The 12,967-nt window shown below is 37.2% G+C and overlaps 1 protein-coding gene across 3 annotated transcripts in view; it reads right to left on the bottom strand.

Moving 5' to 3' along the window:
* LOC112915455 (uncharacterized) overlaps positions 1-12,967 on the bottom strand; it is a 112,203-nt gene that overhangs the window by 88,390 nt on the left and 10,846 nt on the right. For all 3 annotated transcript variants that reach the window (XM_072736646.1, XM_025992818.2, XM_072736647.1), the window contains exons 2-4: positions 12,368-12,459; positions 8,127-10,448; positions 1,307-1,498 (exon numbers count right to left, since the gene is read on the bottom strand). In XM_072736646.1, coding sequence (XP_072592747.1) covers positions 1,307-1,498; positions 8,127-10,448; positions 12,368-12,459 — 2,606 coding nt within the window. The remainder of the gene's footprint in view (positions 1-1,306; positions 1,499-8,126; positions 10,449-12,367; positions 12,460-12,967) is intronic.

The raw sequence follows: 12,967 nt of genomic DNA, 5'->3' as shown, positions 1-12,967 counted from the left end.
TGTGTGCATGCACATGTGCATGCGCCCCACACCAACATGCAATTCTCTGGACACCTAGCTAAAAATTCCAACCCTCTGAGCACATTGGTAGAGTCCTCTGGTCATCAGCCCCACCCAGGTTATCTAGGGCTTTCCCAAAGACACCACAATAACATAACAAAAGACACCTTTATTGTTGTCTTCATGGGGAATTCTAAAGATTTTAGGAGCTAGGAGCCACGAACCAGTGGACCAAGGCCAACTTTGTATGAGGATGAATCTGAATGACCAAATATATATTTTGTATTTCTTATAAATCACAGTATTATATCATCTCTTTCTTTTTTCTTTTCTTTTCTTTCTTCCTTCCTTTCCTCTCTTGCTTTTCCTTCCTTCCCTTCCCTCCTTCCCTTCTCTCCTCTTCCATCTTTTCTTCCTTCCTTCCCTTCCTTCCTCTCTTTCTCTTTCCCTTCCTTCCTTCCTTCCTTCCTTCCTTCCTTCCTTCCTTCCTCCGTTTCTCTCTCTTTCTTTCTTTCTTTCTTTCTTTCTTTCTTTCTTTCTTTCTTTCCATTTGCTCTGGTTTCCATATCAGTGTTTATCATGAATAACTGATATGTTTTATAAATAACACAGAAATGATGAATGTCTACTACTTGGATAAGTATCTTCTAACAACTAGCTGCTAGAATTTTGGAGCCAGATTAGCAGTGGTATGTGTTAAATGTACTAATGTTGCCCTCTATTTTCTTTAGCACATTATTTTCCCTTCAGTTGGATTTCCTCACTCATGACCTACCTTCCATTCTCAGTTGCAATTGCTTGTGGGACTCGGGTATAATGCTGTTTAATAATACTCTTTCAATACCAAGAGAAACACCATCTCATTAAAATACACATCCACTTAAAGACAATTCCTCATTTTAGAAATGTTAAAACAAGAAGAAAATTGTCTCTTTTCATCAAACATACTAATCTTAGCTTTTTACATTATACATATTTGTGTAAGCCAACTCAAATTCTTTGAAGTAAGGGACAAATTTAATTGTGTAAAGAATCCTATAGTTATTTATTTCATTTTCTAAAGAGAAAAGTAGCCTTCATATGCAGTTGTGTGTTTTGAAGGAGGTAATTTACCAAGTTGGGATTCTTTAGTGCATAATGAAGCATTGATTATTCCAAAAATAACTTTTATATAAAAGCCTATAATCTCCACATTGCCATGTTCAAGCAGTAGGGTTTATATTCTGTAGGTAAGAGGGAGGGGGCCTGGGTAGCTTTACCTGTTGCTTTGCTCTGGTTTTAGAAAAGAAGGTGATTGTCTACTCACTGGATCCTTCAGTGATGTTGCTGGCAAATGAACTCCCTCCTGCTGAGCTGCATCTTTTGCCATCTTTGAACTGCTGCCTCCTTCTGGCCCACTGGTCTATTGCTTCTTCCTGGGAACCATCACTGGCCCTTGTACCTCTTGGAGCCAATTCCTGGGATAACTTGCGGAGGTTATTTATTTCCAAATTCCAATCTAGATTAAACCACATTAAAGTAGGAAAGTGAGACACCATTTCAAGATAGAGTTTCAACTAATACAGTCTTTGAAACAGTATCACTGTAGACTAGAACTAGAATAATCCAACTCTTTCATGATTCGCTTTTTAAACTTGTATTACTTGAAAAAAATCCATATAGACTGAAGTTGGGGGATCACTATGCACTACCTCAGTTGGGCTCAATACAAATGATAATTTTTGGATACCGGAATATGCCTGATATTATATTAGTTATTTTAGAAGAGCAAAGTGCACGTAAGTTGATAATTATGCCCACTGAATTCTCAAAAAGAAGACAAGATATTACCTGAATTAGTTAAATTGCAATCTATGAGAACAAGCTTATTATTCCATTCAAATCCTTTATGGTTTAACTTTCATTAATCACAAAAATACTAATATCATGATACTTTTCTTGCTGAATGTTTAGATTCAAAATAAGGAAAAGGGGAAAAAACCAAAATGAATGAGGCTTTGATAATTTTATATTTGATTAAATAACAACTTGAAATATTTGATATGCTTCCAAACTGCTACCTTCTGTGATCATAAGCCATGAGACTGTGTATTAATTAGAAGAAAGAAAATTACAAATAAACTAATTGCAGTAATTTCAGATTTTAAGAAAATAAAAAGTAAAAGAAAAGAAAAAAATAGCAAAGTACATAATACCTACTAGGTAATTTTATAGGCTGGAACTGGTTAAGATTTTACTTGCTTTTACTTTTTGACACCGTATGAAAGGCAAGCTACATCAATATAAAGTGAGACCAAATCTTAACTTTTATTTTTATTCTATTCTAAGGAGCAAAGGAGTTTTAAAATTTGGTCTTTGTAATTAAAATCTAATTTATGAGTATCAAAGTTTGCTCTTACAACTATTTAAATAATAAATGGGATATATCCATGAATAAATTATCTTCTTGGGGCACCTGGGTGGGTCAGTTGGTTTAGCATCTGCCTTCAGCTCAGCTCATGATTCTAGGACCCTGAAATGAGCCCCACATTGGGCTCCATGTTCAGTGGGGAGCCTGCTTCTCCCTCTCCCTCTGTCTGCTGCTCCCCCAACTGTGCTCTCTGTCAGAGAAATAAAATCTTTAAAAAAATTATCTTCTTTTTATATACAATTATTAATGATCCATTTCTATAACAATTTAAATTTCACTTGTCAGGGACAAAGACCTAGGAAATGGGAAGAGTCATTATCCAATTCCTCTAATTTTCAGTGAGTCTGCTGTTGACCCCTACCTCTTCCTGAGGAAGTAAGAGCAGGACAGAAAAATGACATTCATTCTTTTTTTTTTTCTTTTTTTGACATTCATTCTTTATTTACTGTTCACTCTATATATGTATAGGTTTTTGTTTTTTTTTTTTTTTTTGAGAGAGAGAGAGAGAGAGAGCACATATGCATGCCATGGGATAGAGAGAATCCTAAGTAGGCTCCATGCTCAGTGCGGAGCTTCATGTGGGGCTTGACCTCACAACCCTGAGATCATGACCCAAGGTGAAATCAAGAATCTGATGCTTAATCGACTGAGCCACCGAGATGTCTCATGTTCACTTTCTATATATTAATTTTCACTGTTACTGGGGCTATAGTTATGAACAAGATTACCTTTTTTTGCCCTTTGGGATTTTTTACAGTGGTAAAACTTTTAAATATTCTCTGGCAATATTGTCCAGTGCTTGCGCTAGTTACATTTGTTGAGATTAAGAGTCCAGGTTGACTCTGAAGGCATCCAGGAGATAAGAAGGAAAATTTTCTAATGTCAGCTATTTTACATTTAAAAGTACTTTTTTCCTGAACTTGCTGAAGAAAAAAAGTTCTATGAACCTAGCAAACTGTGTGATGGCAATATGGCCCTGTGATATGGTAGGAAAAATTTTCTTCTAGCCTTTTCTTATCTACATAAATGAAAAGAAATTGTGTGCCCTATAGTATGTTTTGAAGTGTGATTTGAGAACTACTGTAAGGCCCACTGAGTTCAAAGTGTCGTTCCCATTGTCCTGGTTGGCATTGGTAGAATCTCAGGTTTGCAAAAATATATAAGGTAATTTGGTCTAATTATCCTTTATATGCTTAAAACGCCTTAACAAGGTTTCTACCAAGTAGTCATTCAATCTAAGCTTGAACGCTTCCCATACTCAAATATATTACCTGTTTACTACCTAGATGAGCATAATCCTTGAATATTTTGAACTGATAGAAAGTTTTTACTTGCTGAATTGAATCTATACCTCAGTAACTTTCATTCGCCTATAAGCTTCTTCCTGGTCCCATGAATATCCAGTAGTTGTCTACTGAGCTTTTCTAGGAATCAGGCAATGTGCCTGGGGCTGGAATGAAGACACGCAAGCATCCTGAAGTACTCTATTAAAATAAAAACTGTCACTTTGTAGGAATAATATGTTAACCCATTAAAGAACATCACCAATGTTTTATCAAGCATGAGTGTAAAAATAGAAAGCTATCACTTTGTTAAAAAAGAAAAAAAAAAGAAATAAAGAAAGCTATCACTTTGAAAGCCAAAGGGAGGTCTGCAAAGTGAGCTGGAGACCAAAAAGAGGAAGATGCTTAGCTGGAAGGAGCCCTGCCTGAAGAAGGCTAGGCATTGAAGCTGGACCCTGGGAATGCTCATCCAATGTGAAACGTTGAAATGGGCACCACTGTGGAAAGTTCCAAAAGTTAGCTTATTGGAAATTATCCCAACAGCTATATTCTGCTAAAAGAAAAGGACTATTTTCTTTCTTCATCTTTTTATGCCTAGAACTTGTTGCAGACCTCGCAACCACAAATGTTCTCAGAGCTGCAGTACTCTACACCATTTGCTTTGGTGTTGGCTTCCAGAATCAGTCCTTCCTTGCAACACAGCAAAATAAAGTATCTTACGTATGCATGCAACTATTATGTCATATTACAGGTAATTGGCTGCTTAATTATGGATATTTCTAAGCCACGTAAAATGCCATTTAATCCTTCTCATTCTCTCCTTGTCATTCTTGCTGTTTAGCCTAGTCTTGGTTTCTTCATTAAAATATTTTATGATATAATATGTCTGGTTCTTTGGCAGAGATCTTAAAGATATATTTCAGTCTATTTAAAGCTAAAGAAATGAGGCCCTGAGAAAGCTCTTTACTCAGGCATATAGAGACCTCACTTGGCAGGGGAAGAACCTAGGATTTAGTTTTGAGAGTTTCAGACTTATACCCTTTCCTTTATTTTTATTTATTTATTTATTTTTCGCACCCTTTCCTTTTTATTACTGGTTCTTTGACCTCCTGCCACTTGCCCATCCCCACCTGCTTTTTTTTAAATCTAGTTCAGAGGTCATAAATTGTTTAATCTGTATATTGTCTTGAAAGTCTTATAGTCTAGAGATTCATTCATTCATTCATTCATTCATTCATTCATTCTTATTTATTTATTTATTTATTTATAATCCACATCTCCAGCTATCTTCTGAAAATTCAGAAGACCTGGCTGTACTAGACCTGTATTTTCATTCCCTCGAGACAGAGCTCCGTCTAGGTCACCAAAATTCCATTATTTTTCACTGCAGTCTGTTTTATTCATTCACCTTATCTCCCTGGCTCCTGTAAGCAGCAAAGACTGTGACCTCTAATCTAGCTAATTTGCAAGCACACACTCAGAAGGGTGGAGGGAACTACACACTGCAGGTCTTCTTCAACTTATGATAGTGTTCTGTCCTGATAAATTAATTGTAAACAGAAAATAGCATAAGTTGAAAGTGTATTTACTGCGCTTAACCTCCTGAACATCACAACTTAACCTAGCTTGCGTTAGGTGTGCGCAGAACACTCACATTAGCCTACAGTTGGGCAAAATCATCACACACAAAGCCTATTTTAATATAAAGCATTGAATATCTCACATAATTTATTGAGTACTGTACTGAAATTAAAAAAAATAGAATGGCTGTGTGGGTTCAAAAGGATTATAAGTATGTGAATTGTTTATCCTTATGATCATGTGGCTGACTGGGAGCTGTGGCTGCTTGCTCAGCCTCACGAGAGAGTATAACTCCACGTATCACTAGTTGGGAAAAGATAAAATTCAAAATTCAAAGTACAGTTTCTACTAAATATGTATCACTTTTGTACCATCCTTAAGTTGAAAATTTTAAATTGAACCGTTGCAAATCATCGACTGTCTGTATTACAGTTAGCACTCATGCCAGGGATTCTTAATCTGAGATACATGGACAGAATCTGAGGAATTGGAGGACACTTCTGCATATTTAGGCATAAGTCAATTTATGCCAACTTTATATATATCAAATTTATAATTTTCTGATGAAGCAGTATAAAGATGTCCCAGTTCCTCAAAGCAATATATACTCTGAAAAGATTACAAAATCCTCGCCCAAGGTGTCAATATAATAATAATAATAATAATAATAATAATAATAATAATACCAAATAAAGTATAAAAATATTCATAGCTCTAAGAGAGTCAAATCCATACAAATATTTAAAAATTTAAATATCTTTTAATACAAACATTTACATTTCCGAAGCATTTCCCTGTTTTTTTCTTTTTTTGATTTGTTTTGTTTTCATATACGAACATAGAGTTTTGCACAAAGAAACCCAATGTGACTTCCCTGAAATCTTGCATTCAACAAATATTCATGGAGCACCCACTCTCTAGGATAACTCTGGTGTTGTGGATAAAGCAACGATTGAAATAGAGAAGAAAGAAATCCATGCCCTCATGACTACGTTCTTGTGGGAGAAGACCCAGCAAATAAACTAGTAAACTATATAGCATATTAGAAGGTGGCAACTTCTGTGCATAAAAGTAAAACACAGAAAAGGGATAGATTATACCTGGGCTGGAGTAGAAAAGGCTCAGATTGAAATTTTAAATTGAATAATCTGAGAAGGCCTCTCTGGGTACTGAGAAGGCACCATGTGAGCAAAAATTTGAAGGGATGAAATAAATGAAGCATGTGGGCATGTGGGGGAAGAGTGGTCTAGGGAATAGGAGCAGCCCCAGCAAAGGACATGATATAGGGTCTTGCCTGGCAGGTTCTAGCAACTCAAGGAAGTCAATGTGGCTGGAACAGAACGATCCAGGGGAAGAGGAGCAAAGGTGCCAGAGGGAGAGTTGTAGGAACAGCCTTTTGGTGAACCACAGTAACACAGGGAACTGGTAGCTGGAATCATTCAAAGTCTACTGAAAGTGCTGCATCAGCTGGGGGAGGATTCTGACTTGAATTATTGATTTACTTAAGGAAATAAGTTTTGCTGGGAGAGGTGGTCCAGGGAGGGGAATAGCTTTGGGGTAAGGAGAGCCAGCCTGGAAGGGAAGTTCATCTAGGCGAGCAATACATCTCTTCCTGGAGACACAAGGGCCCTGATTGCAGGTCTGCCCCTTGCTGACTCCAATAATTATGGACTGAGGCAAATGGTAGGGTTAGTACCATTGACCCGGTTTTCTGGAGGTAGGTCAGCCCCGGGAAGCAGTCACTGTGACTATGGATCTTGGCTTTAGGGTGTTCATCCTAAGCAGTGACCGTACAGCATTTGTGTTGTTTTAGGATATCCATCTTCTGTACAGTATGTTTCATGTTTCTTGCCAACACTTACATAACTGTGCTTTCTGTGTTTTAGCTCTACTTCTAAATTGTACTAATTCTGTTTTAAAACTTAAGGATGGAACCACAAAGAAAAGAGAGTTTCATCGGTCCCCACTCTCCCTGCTGGATATGTCAGGAATGTTATGGGCTGTTTGGTGGGGAAGTTTTTACTCTTTGGGGATGTATTTTCATATATAATGTGGAATAATGCTAACAGGACATGTAAACTATTTTTGGCTTATTGCAGAAGAATGACAAGGCTCATCTTGAAGTGGCCAAAGTGATATAAGGCTGACCCAAGACTGAAAGCAGACAGGGCAATCCCATGTACTTAGAGACAAGCTTCCATCGCAGCCCTCCCGGGCTCTGGGGAGCTGCTGGGTTCTGTCAATGTTCTGAGCAGAGCCAGCCAAGGCACGGGGGAGGCCAGAGGCCCACCTGAGGTCAGGCGCCCCATGGACGGCTCAACCAGGATTAGCCACGGCCGTCTCTGGTTTTCGTCCTCTGCTTTGATTACTATTGCACGTGGCCTCCTGAAACATGTATATCGTCCTTCTGCAACACCACAGCAAGCTTAAGAACACATTTTATCGCAAACATATTCTTCCTATTATAAATATGCTTAGCTTGCAAGAAGGAGAGAAATGGCAGATTATTTAAGAGTGGCAAAAGGCTAACATTTCCTACCAAATTGATTTGGCAATACATCAACCTTTTAAGGAGAAATTGATTTTTTAAAAAACTTTATATTAAACTGCAGCCTTGGTGATTGTGTTATGTGCTATAACACATGGGGTAGGGGGTGGGGTAGGTGATAATGTAAAGAAGCAGGCTGATATATGCTTGCCCACATTCATCTGACTCTAAAATACTCCATCTATCTCCAGCCATAAAGAGAAAAAAAAAATCCCAAGCAATAAAAAAGCCCTCACGTTAAGACTTTCCAAAGCTCAAACATGTAAGAACAATGAAAGTTCAAGATTCTGGACGGCCACTGTACCTGTCAAGGCTTTCTGCTTCTGAGGCGACAGCAATATGTCTATTTGGTGATAGAAATTTTCCTTTGGATCATTTCTGTCTTCTTCGGAATTTGGCTCTGTTGATGTAATCCTTTGGCACCCTGCTGGCTCCTGTTTGAAGCTGGTTAGTCCAAGGCCCTTTTCATCTTGGTTACCATATTGCTCTGCATCACTGGTCAGTGTTTCCTCGATGACAAACTGATTATCTGTAGCACATGCTGCGCAGTTGAACTCAGTGGTGTTCGGGAAATCCATTTGAAAACAGACTTGGTCATGATTCTCATTTGCTAGGTCTCCAAAATCTCTACTGCATGCATTCTTTACTCCTAGCATTTCTGGGCATTTGTCTTTTTCACCCTCTCCCAGAGAGCTGGGTGAGTCTTTAGGAATTTTCGTTCCCATGGGACAATTGGAATAAACTGTGCCTCCTTTATCGTTTTGAATAATTAATCTTTGTTCTAACTCATCAGTTATTAAGGTCAGGACTAGCTCTGTTGTTTTGCTGGCAGCTGCTATCTCTGGATGACTGGCCTGGGATTTCGTTGGGCCCCAGTCCCCTGTGCTGTGGCTGCTGGCGTTGAGCGGGCTGCCAGCAGAGAGGCTGCTGGAGGATGCAGGGCTGAGCGTCGGGCCCTGCGTCCTCTTCAGTTCCCCCACTTGCTCTGCTTTTGTAGGAGAGTCACTATGTAAAGTGGCTTTGTGAAAGTCTCTGTCAGCCTCACAGTTTTTCAAAAAGTCAGCCCAGTGATCAAAGGAAAATGTCTCCCCAGGGATTTCTTTAGGTTCTGGAGGTCTGGTGGCTCTGTGGGATGGGCTGAATGAGGTGCAGGACTTCAGAGCACTTGGACTGGAAGGCAGAGATGAAGAATTTGATGCCTCACAACAATCTGCAGGTGGAATTTTGCTGCCTTTGCAATAAATGCTGGCTGCCTTCTCCCCTACAAGCTGCATGCTCAATGAAGATGAAGAACAAAAGTCAAAGTCTTGGCCATCTTGAATGGAGAACATGTCAGTAATGGCACTCGGCGTGAAATGCCTTCCTTCTGTGCTTTGCCTCCTACGTAGGTCTGATATGAGATTTTCTGACATCTCAGAGATGGCTTTTCTCTCTCTGTCCACATCCTTGAGATCCTCAAAAGGCATTTCCCTTAAGTTTGTATCACTTAAACTTGTGGTCTTTAGGGTATCTTGTGAGGTAGGAAGAACGTTTTCGAGAACAGTGTCAGTCTTGGAGAAGAAGGGTTTCTTTCTGAGGTTGTTCTGACTAATTTTCAAGTCCTCCTGCTGAGTGATGGCCAATTCTATCTCACCGTCATCTGAAACTGAAGATAGTGTATCAGGCTTAATCTTCTTTCCCTCCGGGGTTGAGCACAGAAAATCCACAACTGTATCAACATTTTTCTCCTTCTGGACAGCAAACACAGTAGGAGGAGAGATATTTAAACCATCTGAACTCTGATGCTTCTTCTCAAGCTGCCATTTTTCAGGGTGTCTAATATCAGCTTGTGCAGAAGACCTGGAACATTCTTTAGTAGTGTAATTGGAGGAAGTGTTTCTGTATTTGGCCATTTCCCCCCTTCTTTTAGGATGGGTTATATTAATGGATATATTTTGTTTCTTACTCATATATTTAACTTTAATTCCTTTGTCTACAACGCTTACTTTTAGTGAGGGTCTCTCTGTTCTGGCAACTTCTTCTGATTTAGGTGGCATCTCAGGCTTTAGTTCTTCTACCAGTGTATTCCTGTATCTAGAAGAGCAGCTTCTAGAAGTGTAGCATCTCTGAGTGTGTCTAGAAGAATAATGCTGGTGACATTTTCGACATCTTTTTGTTGGGAACTGCATTTCCTTCTTACAGAAAAATCTGTTCTTGATTTCTACTTGCACGCTGAAAGCCCCACATTTCACTTCTGTAATAATTGTGCCTTTTGCTGGTTTAAAGGCTTCTGGGGTGTTTCGGAAATTCTGCAGTGTTTTTTTTCCTGAGGATGGTTCTTCACAGGCATTAAACATGGTCCCAGATAAGACTTTGTCTTGCTGATGAGAAATGGATGAAGAACGAACATCGTTTTCCTTTTCCCTACTTGTTTTGCTGTCAGATGAAAGTTGTTCGTTATCTTTAGGAAGAAAAGGGGAATTCTGTTTTCCATTCATAGAAGCAGATGTATGCTCATTTTCATTTTCCTTAGATTTCCCTAATGTCCTAGTCTGATGAAATACAGCCTTTGGGGCATCTCTTTTGACTTCCTTTTCAAGTTCTTTTATATTTTTGTGGTATGCTTTAGTGGCAGGTTGAAGTTCACCTGGTAAAGAAAAAGCCAAAAAAGAAAAAGAAAGAAAGAAAGAAAGAAAGAAAGAAAGAAAGAAAGAAAGAAAGAAAGAAAGAAAGAAAAACGAAAAAGAAAAAAAAAGAAAAAAGTTTTCTGTGTCCATTTAGAGAGCAGATGGGATGTAAATTCTAGGGTACAATTCAGTGCACATTCTTTGTCTCCTGGGTAACATTTTTATTCATTTCTAGTATGTAAAGGTACTTTCCATAAATATTCATTTCTAATAAATAGTTTAAATCAGTTATCTTAAAATGGGGGAATGTTGCTTGGTAGTTCTAGGAAATAAGAATGTAATTAAGCTTTACTCTAAAACAGAGACTTCTGAATCGGGTGCAATGAAAATTTGCGAACAAATTTATGCAAATAAATTTTAAGAGACTTCTTGATAAGGAATAATTTGCCATGATCAAGTATTTGAACATGGTGTTATAATACTACATATAATACTACTGTAATATAAGCTAAATCCAGCTTGATTTAATTTGAGAAGGTATAACAAAGAGGCCCAAGCATGGGTTATAGAGAACCTTTTAAATAGATCTGATATTTTCCTTTGCCCTGGTGTAGGGCCTTTATATAGCACAGAAAAGGTGTCCTAGTATTGCCAGATGCTATCATACTTCAGGAGAGAACTAGAGTCTGGATTTATCATATTGTGAAATCTCCTAATTTCTAAAGATTGCGTCACATTTTTAAAACCCTCTATAGATAGAGGCCAATAAATTTAGGGACCAGCGTTGGCCCAAGAACTGCCAGCTTGGAACCTTTATTTATCTTCTACTTTATAATTTTAGAATATTTTGCTTGAAAACTTTGTGAATCTAAGTATGAGGTAGCAGATCTTGTGTAAAAAAAAAAAAACAGTGGACAAAATACAAAGATCTCATATGTTTTAAACTACATCTGAGAGTATTTGGAAAGGAAAAGAAAGAATGGACAACAGATAGAGAAGTCACAGAAATCTATGAATCAGGTCTCTATGGAAATAATTTTAATAAGTTGATTAAGCTAAAAGTTGAAAAATGTTATTTATGATTATTTTAAATGTTCTTAATTTAAATACAATTTTGTATGTACCCATATATAAAATCATATTTTATAGAAGTATTTGTGTAAAGAGTAAATCATTAAATTCTCTTTAACCAGAGAAAGAAAAATATCCTACCAAAGTTTGGCTAGAGGTGGCATACAAGGAAGGAATGCAGAAATATAATTACTGTTTCAGAATAAAACAAAAGAATCATAGGTTTGGGAATTACTACTCTCCAACTTTAGGTTCTCAAGCACACTGGAGTTCCCACTTGTCTTTCGTCTAGTCTGAGGGAATGGCTTTTCCCATGGCCAGTACTAAAGAGTTCCCAGCAAGCCTGCTTACAGCCTAAGAGCTATAACGTAGAAATTGTGGGAGAAAACACATGGGAACATCTCTTTCTAAAGCCCTTTTACAATGGAGCATGTATACTCTAGGAGTTTTTATATGGTGGCCTTCCAAAACTATAGATTACAACTTATTCTTAAAATAACACCCTCATGCCAAGAACAGTTCAGTTTATAGCCCTTTTCAGTTTCATAATTTTATAGTTTACAGCCTCTTTCAACTGACTATATTTCAATTTCTTTGAGTAGCAACATAGAACTGAGATAGTTATAATAATCATCCATTGATAATAGATTCTAAGAATAGGGGTCTCAATAGCCTTTGAAAAGTAAATATGTATTTTTTAATTTTTATTATTCACAATATATATATACATACCAAACTTCTAAATTGTTTTATAACATTTATATGCATTTATCTTCCTACTTTAATAGACTTTTTGTGGTAAAAAACAAAGTACAGAGCTGGGTAGTTCATTTTATACGCACTTATAAAACCAGTGAATTAGACTTACATACTGTGGTATTCAAGATTTTCCATTTTTTATAGGCTTTTCTTCTTTTCCTTCTTATTTTGGGGACCTGAGCATCTTCAGCTTTCACTGTCCTTTGAAAGCATAAAATTTGAAATTATTTTGTGATCAGAATTCAGGTTTAGTAAAATTACTGACAACTCATCTGCCAACTTGATAGCATAGTATCTTTCTCTGGTATCCGATAGTGTGCTTTGAATACATTTTCTTATCATAATTATATTTTCCTTTCCTGTTTAATTCTACCCTAACTATTTAGTGCATTATTATATACCACGTGAACATTTGAACATGCATTTTGTTACATGTGTAGGCACTTAGGATGTAAGTTATAAAATCATATTCTATTTAATTGATTTTTCTTATATATTCTAACTTTCCTTAGCCTAATAGAAATATATGACTTCTTGTGAAGTTAATGTAAATTTATCATCATCAGACTTCTAGGCCTGCTAAATTGAGTGGGGTAGGGAGATGGAGAGATGATCTGCTTCCATTACATTATCACCATGCACATTATACTTAAATATAAGATTGGATGCACACTATATAGTCTTTGTAGAGGATAAAATTAATTCTGTA

The sequence above is a fragment of the Vulpes vulpes genome, chromosome 14, assembly GCF_048418805.1.
Source record: "Vulpes vulpes isolate BD-2025 chromosome 14, VulVul3, whole genome shotgun sequence".
NCBI lineage: Eukaryota > Metazoa > Chordata > Mammalia > Carnivora > Canidae > Vulpes > Vulpes vulpes.
The sequence above is the reverse complement of the archived record's forward strand: the minus strand, read 5'-3'. Positions and strand labels throughout refer to the sequence as shown.